This window comes from Haliotis rubra, unplaced genomic scaffold (genome assembly GCF_003918875.1).
Source record: "Haliotis rubra isolate DU_JTF1 unplaced genomic scaffold, ASM391887v1 Scf122, whole genome shotgun sequence".
Classification (NCBI taxonomy): domain Eukaryota; kingdom Metazoa; phylum Mollusca; class Gastropoda; order Lepetellida; family Haliotidae; genus Haliotis; species Haliotis rubra.
The window spans coordinates 847,101-871,264 of NW_025765137.1; the positions used below are offsets into that span (position 1 = coordinate 847,101).

At 42.6% G+C, this 24,164-nt stretch overlaps 1 protein-coding gene across 4 annotated transcripts in view; it reads left to right on the top strand.

Annotated features, from left to right (window-relative positions):
• LOC124265872 (ER membrane protein complex subunit 1-like) overlaps window positions 1-16,349 on the top strand; it is a 47,321-nt gene extending 30,972 nt beyond the window's left edge. The window contains exons 19-26 of one of the 4 annotated variants that reach the window (XR_006895568.1): window positions 3,203-3,287; window positions 3,796-3,921; window positions 4,590-4,711; window positions 5,587-5,797; window positions 12,816-12,900; window positions 13,026-13,174; window positions 13,970-14,518; window positions 14,616-16,349. Coding sequence is in view for 2 of the 4 variants with exons in the window: in XM_046700725.1 (XP_046556681.1) it covers window positions 3,203-3,287; window positions 3,796-3,921; window positions 4,590-4,711; window positions 5,587-5,797; window positions 12,816-12,900; window positions 13,026-13,174; window positions 13,953-14,131 (957 nt within the window). In the remaining 2 variants the exon portion in view is untranslated. Of the gene's footprint in view, window positions 1-3,202; window positions 3,288-3,795; window positions 3,922-4,589; window positions 4,712-5,586; window positions 5,798-12,815; window positions 12,901-13,025; window positions 13,175-13,952 lie in introns of all 4 variants that reach the window. The other 3 variants (XR_006895569.1, XM_046700724.1, XM_046700725.1) reach the window with 3 other exon arrangements.
• Window positions 16,350-24,164: the final 7,815 nt, after the last annotated feature.

Genomic DNA, 24,164 nt, shown 5'->3' on the forward strand with positions numbered 1-24,164 from the left:
TTGTTTAGCAGAGCAGGAATTCAAAACCCATCTATATGTGGACGCGTCACTTCAAGGTTGGGGAGCTCATCTCGCCAACCAGACGACATCGGGATTATGGAACCAACAAGAAAGCAAACTGCATATAAACATCCTAGAGATGAAAGCTGTAATCAACGCCATTCTACATTGGAGCACATTTCTACAAAATGCGCACCTTATGATTCATACCGACAATTCCACAGTGGCGTTCTACGTAAACAAGCAAGGCTGAACGAGATCACTGAACCTTTTGAACTTAAGCTTTCAACTATTCGATCTAACCCATGATCTAAATCTACAGATCAGAGCAGTTCACATTCCCGAGCCAAAATGTACTAGCAGGCGGCTCTCTCGGCCTCATCTACCATCACCCGACAGAGTGGATGCTCAATACGGAAATATTTGCACAGATAATCAAGCAAATAGCAGCGCGCTAATAGATCTATTCGCCACAAGATTCAACAATCAGCTACCGACATTCGTGTCACAAATCCCAGATCCACAAGCTTGGGAAACGGACGCTCTAAGTATATCATGGGAAGGCCTCAACGCGTACGCGTTTCCGCCGCCAGCAATAATACCTCAAGTATTACAGAAAATCAAACAAACACAGAATCTACAACTCACTTTGGTCGCGCCCTACTGGCCAGCCAGAGTATGGTTCCCATGCTAATTCAAGAAATCGGTCAACCAGTATTAGAGCTACCCAAGCGCGCAAACCTGTTAATACATCCACACACAAAACAAGTGCACGGAAACCCAGAAGTTTACCAACTTCACGTATGGACTGTATACAAATGTGTTTAAACAAGAGAGGATATTCTGCCAGGGCGGCAAAAGCGGTCACGCTTGCCTTACGACACTCGCAGCGTGGCTTATGCGATGACAAGTGGCACAGTTTGAAAATTATGCAGCTAATAAAGGATTTACAGCGAGAGATGCTTCGCATCCTCAAGTGGCAGACTATTTGTGTTACCTGCGGCCAAAACAAACATTTAAGAGGTTCGACGATATCAACATATCTTGCCGCTTAGCTCTGTGATCACTATGAGAGCGGGTGTCAAGCTGACAAAATCTCCAGAGTTACTGGCCTTACTACGTGCTTTCGATTGGAGGATCAAAGCGGAAGTTCCACGCCCAGCTTGGGATCTGAATGTAGTGTTACAACACCTCACTAGTGAGGCCTATGAACCTTTGGAATCGACAAACTTTGAATTTCTCTCACAGAAAACACTATTTCTGCTATCTCTAGCCACGGCAGCAAGAATATCTGAAATTCACGCTCTGGATTATGAGAGGATACAGTTTGATGACAATCAAAACACAGCGCACCTGGGATTAAGATGGGATTTCATTGCAAAAATCAACTACCAGGTCAACCAGACAGGTTATTCCATGTACCAGCTATCTTCGATTCTCGGATCACAAGATACACAAGACTTATCACTGTGTCCAGTCAGAGCTCTCAAAGTTTACTTACGACGATCCAAAACAAGGCGAAGATTTCTCAAAAGATTATTCATCCCCTTATCGCCAACAAATCAAACAGAAGTCTCGCGTACTACCATATCTATTTGGATAAGGACTGTCATGCCCAGCCTACAAGGCAGCAGGCTTGGACCCACCAACAGCATCAAATCCGCATGAGATTAGGGCACTGGCTTCCACCCTCGCCCTGCACGGTAACTGTTCATTGAACACAATTATGGAAGGATGCTTTTGGAAATCGAACATGGTGTTTGCGAATCACTACCTGAGAGACATCACCACAGAAGATGTCTCTGGCATTCACCATTTCGGCCCTTTGGTCCTCGCTCAACAGCTGACAGTCCTGTGAGGCGTTAAAATATTACCATCACAAGTTTAATATGTATTATATACATAATTTAGCTAGCTTATAACTCCTAAGGAGTTCTAGAGCTATGTATATATATATTTAGCTTAGGTCATTCACCCCTAAGTATATATGGATATTATCTTTAGTTGTACAGCGACTCTATCAGAGTCACTTATATATATATATAATATATGTAATGGTTTTTCAATATATATCAATGTAATACCCAATTATGGCATTATATAACCTATGGTTTATATACAGGAAATATCCTAAGTCAATGCCTTCATGAAGTTCCCATACCAGTTATTACAGTTATATTTATACAAAATCACTAATTATAAATCCAAAGTATTCTATTACTCCCTCCCTCTGTTCAGTAGGATTCTACAAGCAAAAGCATGAGTCAGGATAAGGAAAATATGTAATTTTTTAGAGTAAAATTGATATTTTATACTTATCCTGACTCATGAGGTCAGCCCTCCCATCCTCCCACATAACACTTTGGATTTCCTGTAAATTCAAGTGTTGGGCTCATAAAATCAGGAGAGAGTGAAGCATGAGGTGAGGTGGTGACACCTTTTCCGCCAAAAGGGATTAAAGGGAGCAACTGCGTGGTGAGTACTAATTAGTGATTTTACATTGAAGGGAGCTTCAATTAAGGAGATACAAGTGTTTCCACTATGTTGTAGAAGAAGAAAGACAAGCAAAAGAGCATGAGTCAGGATAAGTATAAAATATCAATTTTTTCCTTATCCTGACTCATGCTCTTTTGCTTGTCTTCTTCTTGCAACATAGTGGAACACTTGTATCTCCCTTATTTGAAGCTCCCTTCAAAATAAAATCACTAATTGGTACTCACCACGAGTTGCTCCCCTTTGTCTCCCCTGGCGGGAAAGGTGTCGCCACCCTCTGGCCATGTGCTTCACTCTCTCCTTCTTCGACCAGTGAGCAGGATGTGAGAGCGCCTTGTGTCTCCTTACACACCATATCCTTTGATAATCTCTTAGTTATACTCTAAAAATTACATATTTGTAAAGGACTGAACATAATGACTGGCTGATCTGAGCCTGTTTAATTTCATGTCATTTTCACAATTTCTGGCAGTATTGGATGTCTTTTGGCTAACATTTCCAATATGCTGCAATGTTTTTGTAAGTACCAACTTATAAGCCCACTTGATGTACACTATGGCTATATTTGCATACCTTTACTTGAATTTGACTTGATACCTTGAAACCAAAGCCTGACACCTTGTGAAGCATTGTAAGCAAGTTGGTCTTCCCAGATGACTGTAGAGTGAATGTTCATATTGTAATAGATGCACCTGGTTTGTGTGTACAGGAGGTTGAGGCTGACCCAGTGTGGAACATTGACCTGCAGAAAAAACAGCAGAGGATTGTTGATGTTATCTCCAAAAGGGTTAATGGTGAGTTGAGTGTGTTATAGTTGAACAACGAAACCAGTGACATCCAAATACCACTCAAACAAGTGTGTTATAATTGGAAATGCTGATAGGACTTTTGGGGAATAACATGGTGTTTTCTGTTACCCTGCCTGGCTATTGACATAATGGGCTGAAACAAGTAGTGGCTTGTGTCTGTGTAAGGGTCCTGTGTGGAGTGTCCATGTTAGACTGTGGAGGGGTATCTCTGTGGGGTGGCACTATAAATCTGTGATTAGACTGGACTAGCAGAAGCAGACAGACACGCACGAACACACGAACACACACACACACAGATAAAATTACCTGTTTCATTAATCAGCATAATGACTGAATTCCTTGTGTCTGAACATATTCTGTAGGCATGGATCATTACTGATAATATAAATCTCTGGTTCAAACTTAGGGCCCCGTCACATGAATATTGATGAAGGGACTGTTAATTAATAAACACTCCATGTATCCATGGTAATATCCTGTTGTTCCTTTGTAGAACATGTGCACTCACAAGGTCGAGTGTTGGGAGACAGAAGTGTGTTGTACAAGTACCTTAACCCCAACTTGGTTGCCGTGGTAACTGAGGGAGAGGAACCAGCTGTTACATCAGCAACTCATAAAGGTGAGTTCGTCAACTCGTTTTCATATATTTTACTTTTATTTGTATTTAGAAGAAGTTCAAGCATGACATTACTGATCATAGGACATGGCAATACTGAATCAGATGACCTGGTTTTGTGACTAAGCTGATTAAATGTCATTGTGACCTGTAAATGTCATTGTGACCTGATGGTTTGGGATGTTGCTCATGGCTTTAGTCACTGGTGTACCAGGACCAGATTAGCATATTACCTTGCATTGTAAAGTGGAAGTAATGCTGAAAGGGGCATTGAAAATTCTTTGTCTCACTTCATATGGTCAGGGTAACTGATCAGTCAGTGAGAGTGTCATCATATTATTTTACTTACTATCTGGTCTGGTCCAGACTTGATTATTTACAGACTGCCACCATATAGTTGGAATATTGCTGCATGTGAGGCATAAACTATACTCACTCACTACTAAACAAACTGATGATGTCTAGTAGGGCCGGGTAGCCTTGTGGTGAAAGTGTTCACCTGTCCCGCCAAAGACCTATAGGTTCGATTCCCCACATGGTCAGTGTGCTCCATTTCTGGTGTCCCCTACCATGATACAGCTGCAATATTGCTATTAGCACCATAAAACCTGATCCACTCACTATCTTCAGCTATTTTTGTTGTTTATATCAGATGTTGTCATGTTTTAAAGGTCCATCCAGTTTCTTCAACATTTACCTCATCGATGGAGTGACAGGTCACATAGTGTTCCATGTGAACCACAAGAGAGCAAAGGGTCCGGTCAACATTGTCCACTCTGAGAACTGGGTGGTGGTGAGTTAACTTAAACACAGTGTCCACCTTACATTCCAACATTGCAAACATATAGCTTAAAACCCCTCCAACAGTAAAAGTCTAGAGTTCGAGGGGCAGAGGGCCTGCCTAATGGTTGAAGCGTTTGCTTGTCATGCCAAAGATCCAGGTTCAATTCCCCACATGAGTACAATGTCTGAAGCCCATTTCTGGTGTCCCCTGCCATGATTTTGCTGAAATACTGCTAAAACTGTGTAAAAACTAAACTCACTCACTCTAGAGTCTGACAGATTTCCTGCAGTAACTCTCTCAGATTACTTAGTTTCCAGTGACGATCCGGGTTAGAATTGGTCTTCAGCAACCCATGCAGGTGGTCAGGTTCACTGACATGATTGACACTTGTCAACGTATCCCAATAGCGTAAATCGATGTTCATTATGTTGATCATTTTTATACTGTCTGTTTTTTTTGTGTTCGTAATAATAACACTTGCAGCCTCATGAAACCTGACCTTTTCATGTTTGAATGTTCATAAATTTCACTGAATATTTAAGTGAAATATTTGGTGTACATGTAGGTATGTAAACTTCATTATCAGTATTGAGCTCTTTGGTGGAGCTTGTGAATACCCGTACAAAATCAGTGTCTGACTAAGAAGGTTACTGTAGGATGGATTTGTATCTTCATATTTGAACCATTTCTGGTGTCCCCCGCCGTGATGTTGCTGGAATATTGCTAAAAGCGGCGTAAAACCAAACTCAGTCAGTCATATTTGAACCAGTACGATCAGCCTTTTCATACCTCTTTTGCCCATATATATAGAATTGTGGATGTTTCCAATATACTACTCTCTTATTCTCTGTCTCTATCGTTCATGTGTGTTTTTTGTTCTGCAGTACTCCTATTTCAACGAGCGTCACCGCCGACCCGAGATGTCGGTGATGGAGATGTTTGAGGGGAAGGAGCAGAGTAACTCCACAGCCTTCTCCTCCTTCAACCCCCCTCCCCAGCCCCTGGTGCTGCGCCAGTCCTACATCTTCCCACTCTCCATCAGCACCATGGCAACCACCGTCACCGAGAAAGGCATCACCAGCAAGAACCTCATCAGTGAGTAGACATTCACCTCAAGGATATAAGTGAAATACCTTTCAGAGCAGTGTTAAATCGGAGAGTCATCCGCATGCCTGTGCTAAACGGGACTCACTTTGATCATTTTACTCTCATCAAGATACACATACTCATGTGTTAACCTCTTTGTCATTGTGGGGCGGTGGGGTAGTCTAATGGTTAAAGCGTCCAGGGATTTATGGTACGCAAATTCCTGCGCCCTATACGCATAAAAATTGACAGTGGATGCAGCAAGTTCAATTGCGCCCCCATAGTGAAGCAGAAAAACTCCATATATACTGCATTTTTCCTTATCCTGACTCATGCTAATTATGCTTGTCTCCTTCCTCTTGTGAATGATAGTGGAACACTTGTAATCGAAGTTCCCTTTAAAAAAGCAGACGTAAAATCACTCACCCAGAGTAGCGTCCCTTCCTCCATTTGGCGACATCGACATTTGTATTAGCGCAGACATCGGGCACCAGAGATAGCAGCAGCATCAACTCTTCACGAGTGCAGCGAGCCTTAGATGATGTCTCTTTAGTATCAGATGCATCATCCCTGCAGCAGTCTCTTCAACCATGACCGCCTCCGTGGTGTAGTAGTTAGAGCGTCCGCCCGGAGAGCGGAAGGTCGCGGGGTTCGATCCCCGACCGCGTCATACCAAAAGACGTTAAAATATGGTACTTGTTGGTCCCTGCCTGGCGCTCGGCATTAATGGGTACAACAAGGACTGGTCGGCTCGGAGTCAGTATAATGTGTCTGAGTGGGGTATTCATGCTTCACTGCGGTATGGTATCTCAGTGGGCTAGCACTATAAAACCAGCTTAAGTCTGGGCTAGTACAAGCAGCCGCACATACACATACACACGCATGCACGTCGTCATATGAGCGAAATATTCTCAGGTACGACGTTAAACCCAATTTCCCTCACCTCACCTCTTCAACCATGGACTGTTCATGCAACAGTTTACAGACCAGATGATGTCGATGATGGAACGTCACTTCGCTCAAGAGAAGGCTGCTATGAAGACCACTACAATGTCTACTAGCCTACGTGAAGGCTCTACAGTCTCCCCACCTCATCTGGATGAAGAGGGAAGCCTGTGCGAAGGCTCGAGGACACGACGATCTTCCCCATCTGAAGTAGACGCCCCAGAGAGTGTGGCTAAGAAGTCTTCACGCAGGAAGGAATCAAGGCGTTCTCCCGAACCCTACAGACGTCGCAGATATGAATCGTCATCTCCATCGGACTCCGATGCCCATCAAGAGCCCAAGGGGAAGCTACGTCCAGGAATCCACCTTCGCAAAGGTCTAGAGAATTATCTCAAACCTCCAGGAAGGATTCAAGATCACATCGGGATCGATCGCCTGCACGAAACTCATCTTCTAGATCATCTTATAGAGACTCAAGTCGTCGTGCATCCTTAGAGCGAGAGACGTCTAAATCAGAGGAGGAAGGTGAAGGCGTCTTCTCCGATACGGAAATTAACTCCTGGATCGCCCATGGCGTCGACTTATCATCACCTTCTAAGGACACAGATGAGGTGTTTACCTACAAGATGTCCAAAGATGATTTCGACACGCTCACTTTTCCACCGACCAACCCGATCTCTCAAGTACCAGACAACTTCAATGCAGCTTTTGATAAAGCCACCAAGTCGCAGAGTCAACGCATCCCGACATTCAACGCCAGGAAATTTCCTCTACATAGGATGGAACCCTTCCTGAAGGCTCCAGAGGTTGATGATGACTATAAGATTATCACCGATTCCCCGTCAAGGAACTTACAAGATTGAGGATAAGAAGTTAGCGCAGCTGGATACAACCACCAGACGTACTTTCTTCGGATTAGCCAGATCGAGGGCTATCAACAAAGGGTTATTGTCAGCAGGGTTATTGTCAGCATGCACTTTGAGTGAACGCTTCACCAAGTCTCTATACAGAGCCCCATGGTCATCATCTTACATCTTCGGAGGAGGAATTGAAGAGTCTCTCACGACTCTAGGGAAGTTATGATGATTACTAAGTTTGCAGGAGTCCAGAGAGCCAGAGAAAAGAAGTATTCCAGGAAGAGGAAGCTCGTTTCGTCGCCCAACCGGAGCACCTAGAAGTAACCCCGGAAGAGGCCGAGCACCCAGGGGTGCAAAAGGAAGCAAGCATTGAAGGCCAGGTTCGGAACGACTGGAGTCTTCCACCCCCAGCCGTTCCCGTACAACCTTCAACAGTGGGTGGACGTCTTCAATGGTACTGGGAGAATTGGGGGATACTACAGGACGACTACGTATCCCAGATACTGCGCAAAGGGTACAAGATACAGTTGGAAGCCACTCCGCCGCTTCACAAGCAACCCGATGGCCTTCAACTATGCAGCCGACCAGATAGGAAGACTGGACGTTGCTATCAAGACCCTACTCAACAAAGAGGCAGTAGAAGAGATAGATCAAGATCTCATCACGGCCGGGATCTACTCCGCAATTTTCCTGGTACCAAAGAAGAATTCCAAGGAGAAATTTCGGCTCATCTACAACATGAGAAAGTTCAATTGGGAGTATCTACGCAGACCAGCAAAATTCAAGATGATACATCTTCCTCAGCTCCGACATCTCGTTCGTCCACAAGACTACCTCGCCGGCATAGATCTGTAAGATGCGTACCTCCACATCCAGATACATCCAGACTCAAGGAAATACCTACGTTTCCTGTTCAACGGACAGCACTTCCAGTGGAAGGTGCTACTGTTTGGAATATCGTCGGCCCCCTGGTTGTTTACTCGAGTGACCAAGCCCATCGTCACGTATCTACATCGTCGAGGTCTATGCAGTGCTTTCTACCTGGATGACGGGATTCAAGCTCATCAAGATCCCAGTCAACTCAGACTGCAACTAGACTTCACCATCAGGCTACTCACTCAACTAGGATGGCTAGTAAATCTCCTCAAGTCAGAACTAGAACCCACACAGGATCTTCAATTCCTAGGAATACGGTTCATCACATCGCTCACTCAAGTAGGATGGCTAGTGAATCTGGAGCCGAAACAAGATCTGCAATTCCTAGGAATTCGACTCATCACACCAGTGAATTGATAGTCGTTCCAGAGGATCGTTGGGTCAAAATACAACAAATGATATCTCAAGCATTGCGCTCTCCGTTGACACTACGTGCTTGGCAAAGCATGCTCGGTCTACTCACCTCAGCTCAAGACATCACTTGCAGAGGGAGATTACAGTTGCGCCCACTACAAGTATGTGTGAACGCCCACCTAGACAGCCTAGATCCGTTAATTCTACCGGACAGCCTGAAACCATATCTCCTATGGTGGACTCGGAGGGACCTTTTTGTCAGAGCCGGTTTGCAACAGGCATCTCTACATGGATGCCTCCCTACAAGGATGGGGTGCGCACTTCAACAACGAAGTGGCAGCAGGGAAGTGGTCGAGTCATGATCAGAAGTCACATATCAATCTGTTGGAGATGAAAGCAGTAATCAACGCTTTACAACATTGGTCCAGTGTACTAAAGAACGCCCTATCTCGTCCACTACAACCATCCCCGACGGAATGGATGTTGCATCCAGAAGCATTCCAGTTCATCATACAGGCTATAGGATCCCCACTAATAGACCTGTTTGCAACAAAGTTCAACAAACAGCTACCAACATTCGTCTCACCGACTCCAGATCCTCAGGCATGGGCAACAGATGCTCTAAGCATCTCATGGGAAGGACTAAACGCTTACGCGTTTCCACCTCCTGCACTGCTACCACAAGTACTACAGAAAATCAAGCAGACAACTACGTTGCAACTGATTTTGGTCGCGCCCTATAGGCCATCCAGGGTATGGTTTCCCATCTTCATACAAGAACTACTCGTCCATCCACACACCAAGCAAGCTCAAGGGAACCCGACACTGTTCAAGCTACACTCTTGGAGCGTATTAAAGCTTGCCTGAAGACCAGAGGGTACTCCGCCAGAGTAACTAAAGCAGTTACACTAGCTCTACGCAGATCAACTCGCAACTTGTACGACGACAAGTGGCAGAAATTTGAACAGTATGCAAAGAGGAAAGTCTTTACAGTGGTGAAAGCAACACATCTTCAAGTGGCGGAATACTTATGTCATCTTCGACAGACGAGACACTTAAAAGGTTCAACACTCTCAACTTACTTGGCGGCCGGTCTCATTACAGTTATCACCATGAAAATGGGTATCAAGCTGACCAAAGTACCAGAGATTCTGGCACTACTACGCTCATTCAAGTTGGAAAACCAACAAAAGAAATTTAAGGTTCCTGCCTGGGATCTCAACATAGTTCTACAACATCTCACCAGTGATGCCTACGAGCCTCTAGAACGGACATCCTTTGAGCTACTAACTCAGAAAACGCTGTTCCTGATCGCCCAAGCAACAGCTGCACGGATGTCAGAAATACATGCTCTGGATTTTGAACGACGCGATTTGAAACAAGACACCGTGACATCTTACATCTTGGACTGAGATGTGATTTTATCGCCAAGAACCAACTGCCTGGTCAGCCTGACAGACAGTTCCACATCCCAGCACTATCTACAGTCCTTGGGTCACAGGATACGCAGGATCTATCCTTATGCCCAGTCAGAGCACTTAAAGTCTACCTACAGACAACTAAAACAAGGAGACGAAAATTCAAGCACCTATTCATCCCCTTATCCACTGAGACGCCAACGGAAGTCTCACGGACAATGATATCGATCTGGATGAGAGCCATTATACTAAGGGCCTAATAAGCAGCAGGAATTGAGCCTCCACTAGCCTCCAACCCACAGGAAGTCAGAGCCCTGCTGTCAACACTTGCTCTGCATGGAAACTGCTTGATTACAACTATAATGGAGGGCTGCTTTTGGAGATCGAACACGGTGTTTGCAAACCACTACCTCAGAGACATTGCCACAGAAGATGTCTCAGGCATTCACCAGTTTGGGCCACTTGTTGTAACACAACAACTAATGGTTCCACAAAGGCGTTGAGTAAATCTCACCCCTTTTATCATGTGACTTGTGAAAACCAACGCTCTGGAGAGCAATGGCTATAAGTCCATGCACACGTCTAGAACAGACTAGCATGAGTGATAGACCCTGTACTTGTATAGGACATACTGGTACATGAAGAAGGGTCGCATCTCCACTTGTATTAGTACATCTATATCAACATGAAAATGTCAGAAGTTTCGGAAGAAATCTGACAAGTTGTGGTTCCCCCCAGGCACATCAGAGAGAAGTTGAATAACAGAATCTTCAACAGTGCCGTGATAAGCACCCATGGGGGGTAATACAGGATGTAAATCTACAACTAGTGAATCCAGAACGTGGCCTGACCCACCACCGTTTCCTACGGATTCTGCAAGCATAATTAGCATGAGTCAGGATAAGGAAAAATATGTAATTTTCTGACTAAAATTGATATTTTATACTTATCCTGACTCATGAGGTTAGCTTTCCCAACCTTCCCTCTTATGGCACTCTGGATTTCCCTGTAAATCCGGGTGTCGGGCATTCATATGACGAGAGTGACAAGGCATGGTCGGTCAGGTGACCAAAAGGGCGCTAATGGGAAGAAGGGACGCTAAGCTGGGTGAGTGATTTTACGTCCGCTTTTTTAAAGGGAACTTCAAGGGATTTGTGTTGCACTATCATTTGCAAGCATAATTAGCATGAGTCAGGATAAGTATAAAATAAAATATCAATTTTAGTCAGAAAATTACATAAGTGTCTGGGACCCCATTTTGTAGTCCAGGACCCCAGAAAATTAAGAGTATGAGTCCCAGGGACCCTCAAATACAGGACTCAAGGAAAATCTCTGGTGTCCGTTTGTCACACTGAAGACACGGGTTCGAGTCCTGACATGGGTACACATGTCATCGTATCCCAATTGCATGGATCGATGCTCATGCTGTTGATCACTGGATTGTGTGGTCCAGACTTGATTATTTACAGACTGCTGTCATATAGCAGGAATATTGCTGAGTGCAGCGTGTAACTAAACTCACTCACTCAATCACTCACTCATCACACCTGTGCTTGTAGGTGATAAATGTCACCATACTGTGTCAGGGCTTGCCCCCACATCAAGCTGGTTTGCCATGATACAACTGAAATACTGTTTAACATTGTGCTAATCCATTTTACTCAGTTGATAGATCTTTAAATAAATAGTGACACTAGGAAATTCAGGAAATATTTTCCATCAAATTAATGGAAAATAAAGAAATTGTATGTGGTAGTGAGGCTTGACGGCATGCAACATAGCAAAAATGTCACATACAGTCAAATCCCGATGAGTCGAATGCCGGTGTCTCGAATATTATGCATAACTCGAAGTACCTGTCGGTCCCGACCATTCCCTGTTATAGTTGTCATCATTTGATTTCCGGTTACACGAATTCGACTCATAAATACACACGATGACTCGAGAAGAAAAGGTGGTCCCATCAGCAATCTTGTATACATAAGCCGAAGTCAGTCAATGAGAAGTTGATTGGTGCAGCAAACTGATCCAATTAACAAACTAGTGCGGCTCACACCTTTCCGCCATTGAAGGGTGAGTTCAAAAGGCAGATTAGTGATTTTACGGAAATCACTGTCTGTGCTAATCAGACTGGAACTGATAAGGTGCCCCTATTAGTGATATGGAAATCATTAGATAAACAAATGCTTAGGCGGAGCAATTAGGACTGGATCATCCTTTTCTCCACCCTCATAGACATACCTATGTCTCGAATACATGGATAAGTCGAATTTATTACTTGGTCCCCAGCGATTCGACTCATCGGGATTTGACTGTATTTGAATCAGATAGTCAGAGTTTGAATCCTCATTCAAGCCTCCAGCCATTTTGCTACTCAAGAGTGAAAATCCATTGTGCGATTTTCAACGTGTTATAATATTCAAAATTTTAAAAACAGTTATGTCAGGTAGGCTGTTAAGTGGACATCAGGTCTGGACAACACAACATGTTTAATCCATGCATATATTGTTGTTTCAGTTGCTCTCAGGAATGGAGGACTTCTTTCAATTCCAAAGGCCTTGCTGGATCCAAGACGACCCATCATCCCATCACAAGAAACTATGTGAGTCTCAGATTATTGTATCCTGCAGCCAACAGATTACAGATGGAAGGAGATGTAATATATCTGACTTCAAAAAATAAATATTTTAATCATTTTCCTAATGTTGAGTGACATTTGTATTTCAGGGAAGAGGGCACTATTCCTTACATTCCCGAGATCCAGGTGTTCACAGAGGCCACCCTCAACTACAACCAGAGTGTGGTGAAAATCAGGGGAATTCACACCACACCAGCAGGACTGGAGTCTACATCGCTTGTCCTAGCCTATGGTCTCGGTAGGTAATACCCTGCATGTCACATGTTCAACAAACCATGGTTTTCATAAGAGGTGACTAACGGGATCAGGTTGTCGGGCTTGCTGACTTGGTTGACATATGTCATCATATCCCAATTGTGTAGATCAGGACTCATGCTGTTGATCATTGAATTGATCACTGTATACACACCAGCCAGAACTCTTTGATCTCAGAACCAGCTCCTACTTACTGTACCAACTTTGCAGACTTTTCTCATTTGGTAAACGGTCGTTCTTTCATGCAGCCCCAACACTATGGCTGACTGACTGAGTATGGTTTTACGCCGTTTTTAGCAATATTCCAGCAATATCATGGCAGGGGACACCAGAAATGGGCTCCACACATTGTACCCATGTGGGGAATCGAACCCGGGCCTTCGACGTGAGGAGCAGACGCTTTGACGAAAAGGCTACCCCACCGCACCCCAAGACTATGGAATTCACTGCCAGTCCACATCAAAGACTCTTTACTCTCTGACAGCTTCAAATCACAACTGAAGACTTATCTTTTCTCCTCTGTATATAACTGACTCTCTCCCTCTTTCCCCTGTGTTTTGAGCATGCACTAGTGTGTGGATTGTAGCGCATAACAAATGGCCATTGTTATTATTATGAATTGTCTGGTCCAGACTTGATTACTATGTACAGTTAGAATATTACTGAGTGCAGCGTTAAACAGTAAACGAACCAACAAAAATGCAAGAATTGTATGAGGACATGGAAATGGGTCAATATATAGATGTCAACTTCTTAATGAGAACTTATTCTGTTTCAGATCTTTTTTTACACACGTGTAAATCCATCCAAGATGTTCGATGTTCTGAAAGAAGATTTTGATTATCTTTTCATCGGTACCGTGTTGCTGATAATGATTGCCGTGTCCGTTATATCACAGAAACTGGCGTCAAGAAAAGCTTTAAACAGAGCCTGGAAGTGATGCAGACAACTGTTTTAGAATAATTTTGTTTATTTATTCAGAATCGTATGTCATAATGATGTGCTCAATCACATTTTGTAGCATTTATAAGTTTTTCTGACATTTAGACTATCGTTACATTAAAAAAAGCCCCTATATTTCTAATAGGCCAGTATAGTGAAGATCACTTTTAGGAGGGTGATTTCATATAAGTTTTAGTGTAATCTTTGTAAAGTGAAAGGTAGATACCATGGGGGAAAATCTAAGAAAAATTAATAAGTAAAAGTCAGTGGCCAATTTTCAAAATTTAAATCAGCCATAACTCTTTTTGTTATGGCTGGTTCCACCCTCAAGATTACTTTGTCCAAGTGTTTCATATGTCCTTCTTAATCCAGAATGTGGATATAAGTCTTACTCCAAAATGTAGATGTAGGTCTTAATCCAGGATGTGGATGTGAAGTTATTCCAGGATCTGAATGTGGGTCAATCCAGGATGTGGATGTAGGTCTTACTCCAGGATGTGGATGTAGGTCTTACTCCAGGATGTGGATGTAGGTCTTACTCCAGGATGTGGATGTAGGTCTTACTCCAGGATCTGGAGGTGGGTCTTATTCCCATCCTGGATGTGGGTCTTAATCCAGCATGTGGATGTGGATCAAAATCTACCAAACTAAAATGTAAGGTATTTACTTGAGTAGATATCGGTAAGAACAGTACAAGCATGATAAAACGTTTTCTTGGGTCACAGACTTACACTTTGATGTTGATTAATCAAGAAGTTAGAAACATCATCATTTTCTTTCTTTTGTACTTCATCATATTTGATTGTGTGATAGAAATAAGAAGAAATACAAGTTGTCATTAGACTGCATGTTAATATCATTTCAGTGTCATTTTTCCTTTGCTTTTTTCATTTCCTGTACTTGAATTATCAGAAATAGACCTTTTGGATTCAAAACTCAGCGCTAATGTTTATATTAAATAACTTTCAGAAATATGTTTGTGTTGCTATATATAAAGATAACTTAGTGTAACTGATGTATTATTTCTTCAGGTTTTGATACTTTTTCATACATTTAATTTCGTAGATTGTAAGATATTTATAAGGGTGTTGAAAGCGATGCATTGTTTGTGACCATGCATCAATCTGTGAACTTAATGATAATCCATGTATAATGCTGTCTGTGTTTCTAGATGAATGCCATAATCAGATTTCATTGCAACAATTATCATTAATTTTTGTATTTCTTTAACCACATGTTCACCTTGGGTCATTTTGAGTTTGCGTTTAGAAGCTGTACATATTGGGAATTTAAGAATGAGTGATCTAGCCTTATTTGGAATATTCATTTGTCTTATATAATCTGTTTTGTCTGACACCGACCCTACCATTACCAAGTGTAGTGATGGTAGTAATGATCTTCAATACAAACAAGATCATGCAGGAAGATCGCTGTACTTTTGTTTTCATTTTACCAAACTGCCGCACTGGTATATTTCCTTTGTTTCATAAGAAAGAATAGTTTCAGAACAATTTAGAGTTAAATGTCATTTTATGAAAGAAATTAACATAACGAACATTAAGGTTGAAAGCCATAAAAAAATATTAGGTCAACCGTGCATGATTTTTTCACCACCTGGGGGCAGTGTGGTAGGCTAGTGGTTAAAGCGTTCGCTTAGACAAAGACCCGGGTTTGATTCCCCACTTGGGTACAATGTGTGAATCCCATGTCTGGTGTCCCTAGCCGTTGTGTTGCTGGAATATTGCTAAAAGCGACGTAAAACCAAACTCACTCACTCACTCTCCCCCTGCCCCCTCTCCCCTCATATGATGTATTCTTTTTCCATGACTCCCTCTCCCTAAACATTTACAGTAACTTGAACCAATGGAACTGGCATTTCTAATGAAATGCAGTGCTGAAGTTACTAATGGATAGATGAAGAACGGTAAACATACTTTCTTTGACAATATGATCCAGGGTTTTCAGAATGCTGATGCGCTAGAACCTAATGCATTGTGTTTCCTACTGAACCCCTTTAGTGAGTGACTTCAAATCCTTTGTTGATCCATTCCATTTCTGTATTGTATTGTCTGGCTGTGTGTGACTGATTGCAAGAAACTGAAGTTTGGATCATACGTGAATATGCTGCAAAATGCTTCAAGTGATGCAGATGTGAACAGATCGTGAAACTGAGAGTGTGTGAATTGTATCACCTGAAAATAAATCTCATGAATGTTGAATTTTTTATGTGTTATTTGAGATATGGAGACACTTGTACAGAGCTGCTTCACTTGGCTGCCAGGGTCTGCTTGTAAGATGAGCTTTTGTCAATGCGTTCACCCAAGTGTAAAGGATAGACCTATCACCACACCTGTTTCCTGAAGAGCCAAGCCAGCATCGAAACCAACTTCACCAGCTCTACACCACTGAAACCAACTTCACCATTGAAACCAACTTCTCCAGCTTTACATCACTGCACAAACCTTTTTGCGCCACAGGTTGAGATCTGTAAAAGAGTATGATACCCAGAGGAAAGCATAAATAAGCCATCGTATTAAATGTCTCGAAATAAATAGGTTGCATGACCACTCGAAGATAGACAGGACTGGATATTATTTGTAAATTGTTATGACATGCTGTTTACTTCCTTTACTTGCTTTCAACCACATTTTTGTACAGCAAGAAGCCACCCTTTCAACCACATCTGCTCAACAGTTGGACACTGCCTTTATGTTATACAGTATCGTGAGATGGACGTAGATTCTGGTGTGTTAGATCTGACCTATGGTCAAGCTCTGGTCTGGCTGGGGTCCACTTCTGTCCATTCCTGGCACTTCTTACCCTCTTAGAACTACTTCCAATATGTCATTGCCCACATGTGGTGTGTGGTGCCAAGAAAGATGTTCCGAGTCTCAACATGTTTATTCTACTTTTCAACCTCTACTTATCTCTTTTCCCCCTGGGATACCTTATAGAGTACGTTTAGAAACTTACCATTTAGTGTTCTTGAGTGAGTGAGTATTTAGCAATATTCCAGCAATATCGGGCGGGGGACACCAGAAATGGGCTTCACACATTGTACCCATTTGGGGAATCAAACCCGGTCTTCAGTGTGACGAGCTGAATGCCTTAAGACAACATTTATGGACCTACCATTTAATGACTTTGTGTCCTTTGAAGTCATTGAGTACTTTAGGGATCATGTAATATACTTTTAAGCTCTAGGATTATCAGCCAAAAGCCTCACCGACTTGGAACACATTCAAACCTTGAATCACATTTAGGGGCAAATCAGGATTCGAACCCATGATTACTGGCTACTGGCTCACCTGAAGGGATTCAAACAGTGGGAAATTTCGTCTGAGATGACTGGGAAAGGTTTATGCTGGATGAAAACGAAAACATAATGTACCTGCAAATATACATTGTGCATTTTCTGGTGTTCAGAAATAGATTGGATCGACTCGATATTCTGTTCAGAAGCGGAGGACATTGAATTAGACAGATGCAAACACAACTCACCAGTTGAATTAGAAATACATACCTTTATCCATAATAATTTGAATAATTGCAAACATGACATACTACCTCTACATTTGCAACCATCGCTTGGCGAAATGGTAAGTGCAAGCAGATATATATGATGGCTTTTTCACGTGGTGGACTAGTTGGACACCAAGTATAGAGAAATATTTCAAGTCACAATGTTTGAAGTGTGAATATTACCAGAGTAAGCGCGAATACATATTTTCAAAATAGATGACGTCATAGCATTTTTTTTTCCTCACCAAAAAATCACAGGCCGTGTATTAGCATTTTGCTTTAAACCACGTTCTCTGAACCTTGAACTTCTGAAATGGGCAACACAACTGCCCTTAAGATCGGATCCATCGGTCAGACAGGCGCGGATTCAACATCAATCGGATCCAGCTTCTTTCAGGATGTCAAAACCTTTACCTTCGGATCCGAGCTATTGGTGTTGGGAACGCTTGCTCAATATTTCGGAAATTTCGAATATCACTGGAAATCCGAAATTAACCTGATCTGTGGCATTGAAAGACAACCATATTGAACGAAGCCCACGTTAACGCGGATCCGAAGTTATTGTCAACTTTTGCCACGCATAATAGAGATAACACGCGTGCATGAATTTTCACATAATGTAAGAACTCAACGTTTGAACTTAATGATACGTAAAAAATGTTGCGGGGAATTGTGTATGCACTTCAAATCCAGTTCGCCACAAGTTGCGCGACCTCTTGGTTTCTAAAAGCGGTAAACGTCTTAGACCTGCCAACTTCGGGGCTTCCCTTTCACACAAAGCACACACACCGTGAAATTATTTGAAAACTGTTCAAGGCGGCGTCAAACCAAAAACCTCACTCACTCACTTTTCAGATTTCAAATGACTGCGGTCCGTTTCAGCTGGTGCGGCATGTTCTTGACGTCATTGCCTCACGTGTGGGAAACCTCCCTGATTGGCTACAAGGCGCTCTGGATTACATTGCAACACCTCTGTCATTATCGCCGTCATTATACTCCTGCTGTGAGTTATATTCTCATACTATTGATTATGATAACAGCCAAACCATAATCCGAATTAGAACTGGTTGACGTTGTTTAAAGCATTTTCAACTCTAACTTTGAATTACGATACTCGTCGCGCTAAGGTTGCTTTTACGACTGACGGCACCCAGGTCTTTCAGCATCCCATGCTTGACTAAAGATGTGATCAGAGGACATTTTTTCCAAGGCAAATTTAGGACTTTTTTCCGGTACTGTTTTAACGTGGACATTTGTTCCGCACACCATATGGCTCACTGACTTTGTTGATACATGTAATCGTATTTTTGTTGCGTGGATCGATCCTGATCAATCACTGGATTTTTGTGGTCCAGACCTGGTTATTTACAGACCGCCATCACTACTGGAATATCATGGCGTGTGAGGCAAAGCAACAACAAAAAAAAAAAAAAAAACCTTGGCGAATTTAATTTGAAATGTATGGCTTTTCACCCCCGTGTGTGCATGCGATATATGCTTGAAGCTTCACGTCTAGTATTGTTTTTTTATGATCATATAGAAGTCTGGATATAAAGATGACTCTATAAAGCTATAGTGACGTCATCCTAGTGTTGGGCGATGGGGTAGCCAAGGGGTTAAAGCGTTCGCCCGTCACTCTGAAGTCCCGGGTTGGATTCCCCACATGATGTGTACAATGTGTGAAGCCATTTTCTGGCGTTACCCAGCAGTGATGTTGCTGGAATACTGCTAAAAGCGGCGTAACGTTAAATTCACTCATTCACCAAAGTAAACTTAAGGATCAGGGCGGTGGTTTCTGAAAGCGTTCGTTTGTCACGTCGATGACCCAAAGACACCGGTTCGTTTCCCCACACGAGTACAATGTTCAATGCCCATGTTTGGTATCCCTTGCCGTAACATTGCGAAAAAAGCGGCGTAAAACCACAGTCATTCGTATGCTTCCTTAAATGGTAGAAAGCTCGCTAACACAGTTTCTGGTATAAAGGATCAAGTCTTTCCAGGCATTCCTTAAGTGAAATCAGTTGCAGGTATTGAATCTCCGAAAAACATAACTAGTGTCACGTGTTCGATGTTCATGATGTCAGTCATTCGATTGTCTGATCTGATTCACATATCACTGACTTCCGTTGTCTCCATGCAGTCCGTGGTCCTTGTCTCACCCCATCATCGATTTTGTTATCACTGGAAGGTAAACCGACGTAGTCTCTTATTCATTCTGATATTTCTTGCACGTGGGACCCGTGAAGATCCGCATTAGACTTGATCTTCAGCAACCCATGCTTGTCGTAAGCGGCGACTATAACGGGATCGGGTGGTCAGGCTCGCTGGCTTGGTTCACACATGTCATCGCATCCCGACTGCGTAGATCGATGTTCATGCTGTTGATCACTGGATTGTCTGGTCCAGACTCGATTATTTACACACCGCATCTAGTTGGAACATAGCTGAGTGCGGCGTAAAACTATTCTCACTCGCTCACTCACTTACTCTTGCACGTGGACGGCTGACAATTTACAGGACAATCAGCCCTTTTGAGAAAAAAAGACAACATATACATCACTGTTCCCGAACGTTTAATACTCAACATGTAAACATAAATAAAATATATACACAACCAACAGAATTATCCGATCAGACAACGCTGAGTGGAATCCCCGGCTCGGACATGACGCGAGCACCGAGTAGTGCCGAGGAGGACATCCTGCTCGCGTGATGGGCGTGATTACCGACGCAGCCCAGGGCATAATCGATCATGGTCATATATGCCATTATATGAATAACAGTAATTAATGAGATTAAGAATGAGAATTTCACATAATGGAGAATACTCAGCTGTTGGTCGAGAAATATTCATGTGATAGATGGATCTTTTTTATTTCCTTCAAAAATATAAAGATTATTACATATTACAACAATATCACAAGTTGAATATACATTGAATTAGTCCACAATTAATTTGAGAATAATTTAGAGCGACAGACAGTCATAAAATCAGACACTAGTAATATAACTTTCTCCTATTCTGTCATATTTAAAATGCTAAATGTTGTACAAGATCCACCAAGCAAATCAGCAATTATGACATCGTCATCATTTCCCCAGAATTCAACAAAATCAGAAAAATCACATATCCTTTCAAACATTTCATTTCTCAGATCATTGAGAACTTTCCAAGACATAATAAGATATTTGACAATGTCAGAAGCTACTATTCCACATATGCATTCTCTGGATTCAATCTTTTTATAGCCAACGTGAATAATATGAGAGATTTTGTAATATGCTTATGCTTATCAATCAAAGCTAGTTCCCACAGTCTGCTTGGTTAAACGGCTCTCGAATAAGTCAATATCTAGAGAGTTCCTCTCTCACTGCTTTCTGATGGCACAATAAACTATCAAAGAATCAGAGATTTTGGATTTAACAATATAATTCCATTTTGCTTTAGAGCACATAGCACCTGTTGATATATATGCATTAACAACATCAAGCAATCTAGCAATCCTAACCTGGATCTTCACCCAGGCTGATATGGTTAACACGTCATTGTATCTCAACTGCGTAGGTCGATGCTCATGCTGTTGGTCACTCATGGATTGCCTGGTCCAGACTTGATCATTTACACACAGAATGCCATATAGCTGGGATATTGCCTAGTGTGGCGTTATACAACAACCAAGCCAAGTTATTTGTGCCTGGCTACGACGCTGAGATGTGTCGTGATTCAAATGAAGACTGTTCAAGGCGTAAAACGCATTCTGTTCTCTCAATGCCAGATTGACGCTTATTATATAGCAAACTACACATCTACCACACAAAAGCGGATCCTTCTTTCACGTAAAATCAAGCCAGCAGCAACGCCAATGGTAGACACACACACCATACTGAATTTGTAAAGTTCTCTTAAAGGGCGTGTTATAAAACTTACACAGAAATGTGAAATGGGTTAGTCCCACCTACCCAGTAGACTGAGGATTGGCTTGATCAACGCCCAAACCAACAAAATCTTTGACTTTTGAAATTACCCCATTTGTATATAAAGAACTTAACAAAACAAACAAAGCAACTGTAATTGTTGTATACCATCTCCTAGCACTCTAGAAGAGTGAGTGAGTGAGTTTGGTTTTACGCCGCACTCAGCAATATTCCAGCTATATGACGGCGGTCTGTAAATAATCGAGTCTGGACCAGACAGTTTGAGCATGGATCTACGCAATTGGGGTACGATGACGTATCAACCCAGTCAGCAAGCCTGACTACCCGACCACGTTAGTAGCCTACTCATGAAGAACGAAATTGAAAAGGCACAGCATCTCGGAATTAAATATACTGAGTCAAAAAAGAAACTTCACAAAATGTAATTTGAAAAAAAAGAATAATTTTTCTCTGATGATACAGCTATGTATCGGAAATGGGATCCCTATCTTTCGACTATAGACAAACATTAGCAAACCCCACTCTTACCCATCCATTCGTCGTGCAAATGACTTTAGTGCCAAATCAGGTTTCGCACGTGCAGTCGATCACGTGATCTTCGAGTCGAAGTTTTCTTCATATGCACGTGTTTGCATTGGCCCCAAGAATTGAAAAAAAACCCTTTTAAACCAGTTCTAACGGTACTTGAAATGCCACGATTGTCAAATGTGCAACGTGAACGTGCCGTTGGCATGTTGCAAGCGGGAAGATCAGTTATTGACGTCGCGAGAGCAATGGGATGCAGCCGTTGCACTGTGTATGACTTGCGAGGTCGTTTACAACAAACTGGCACCACTTCTGATCGCCCAAGGTCGGGTCGTCCACGTGTGACGTCACGAGCAGAAGACCGTCAAATCGTCTTACGTCACCTACGTGACAGATTTCTGCCGGCTATACGAACCAGGGCTGAGATGTTTAGGGGTCGACTGTCCTCACAGACCATTCGAAATCGGTTGCGGGCTGCCAATCTCCATTCTCGACATCCATATCGTGGGCCAGTATTGACGCCGTTTCATCAACGTCAACGTCACCTCCGATGGACCCAGAGAGACTGTAATCGAGTCGTCTTTAGCGATGAATCCAGGTTTACCCTCCATTTCGCGGACGGCAGGCAAAGAGTCTGGAGACGACGTCGTGAACGGTATGCCTAATGTTGTGTACAGGAAGTCGACAGATTCGGGGGCGGAAGTTGCATGGTGTTGGTTGCTTTCTGTGGGAACAACCGTTTCCGGCTTTGGTCATCCGTGGAAACCTCACAGCTGCTGCTTACCGCGACCAGATGCTCACCCCTGAACTCGTTCCTTTTATGGCGGCTCATGGCCCAGGTCTACAGTTCCAGCATGATAACGCTCGGCCGCATACCGCGATGTTGACACGAAATTTCCTTCAAAACGCTGGAATCAACGTCATGGACTGGCCATCGAGGTCCCCTGACCTTAATCCAATAGAGCACGTTTGGGATGCACTTGGGAGAAAGCTTCGTGGTCTTAGGAACCAACCTCAGAAATTGCAGGAACTTGGCGCTGCCTTGCAGGAGCAATGGCGCAGAATCCCCAACCACGTGTTCACAAGTATCAGGCAGTCGATGAGGAGACGGTGTTTGGCAGTGGTGAATGCGCGGGACCGCCATACACGATATTGAACTGAGAAATTTCGCATTTTTATTCTGGTGACTTGACATTCTGTATACCCATGTTTTGGAACGGCGGTGTAGCCTATTGAAACTGATTATGGCACTGTCAGTGTATCGAGTACATCACACAGATCTCAGCAATGAAATAATAACAATTTACCCATCTTACCATCTCTTGTTCTTTTATAGTGCCCTGAAGAAAGAATGTGAAGTTTCTTTTTTGACTCAGTATATGTTTACCTTCGAAATTTTGATTAAGGCATGCAATGTGAAATCTGGTGAGGTTGATCTAGTTTCTAGAAATACCGAGAACATCTTCAATCATAAGACAGATGCTGGTGTTTTCACTTCCATTGAACTGAATTAATTATATTCTTAATTAATATGTTTGATAATTAAAAATAAGCTTGTGTTTGTTTCGTACAAAATACACCTGTATCCAATTAGACTACTGTATATATTCAGACTGAGCTGTTCCCTGGCTGCTTAGTTTTGACCGTAACAGGATTCAGAAATAAAATTTAAATTGCAAGAAAGGAGTTTATCAATATCCTCTTCACATATTATACAAATTCACATATTAAACAAAAGGAAATTTTTGAATTTGGAGACAAGTTCAAACTCCTTCATAATTTTGTTGTTGTTCCAGATAGATCCTTGGCCATATAGTCTCCAAGTGACTGTGGGCTGCAAGTTTCCAAACTGTAAACTGTTATAGGAAGTCTGGTGCTTGACTGGCCCACATGAGGTTATGTCAACATGGAGATAGGAGAAGGGCCAATATATATGCCTGTAACTTATACTGTTTTCTGATGGTTGTACGATGTCATTTCTAATTGGTGATGCCCTAAGCACGTGTAGCCCCAATGCAGATGTTCTCAGTGTCTGAATCTCCGGTCTC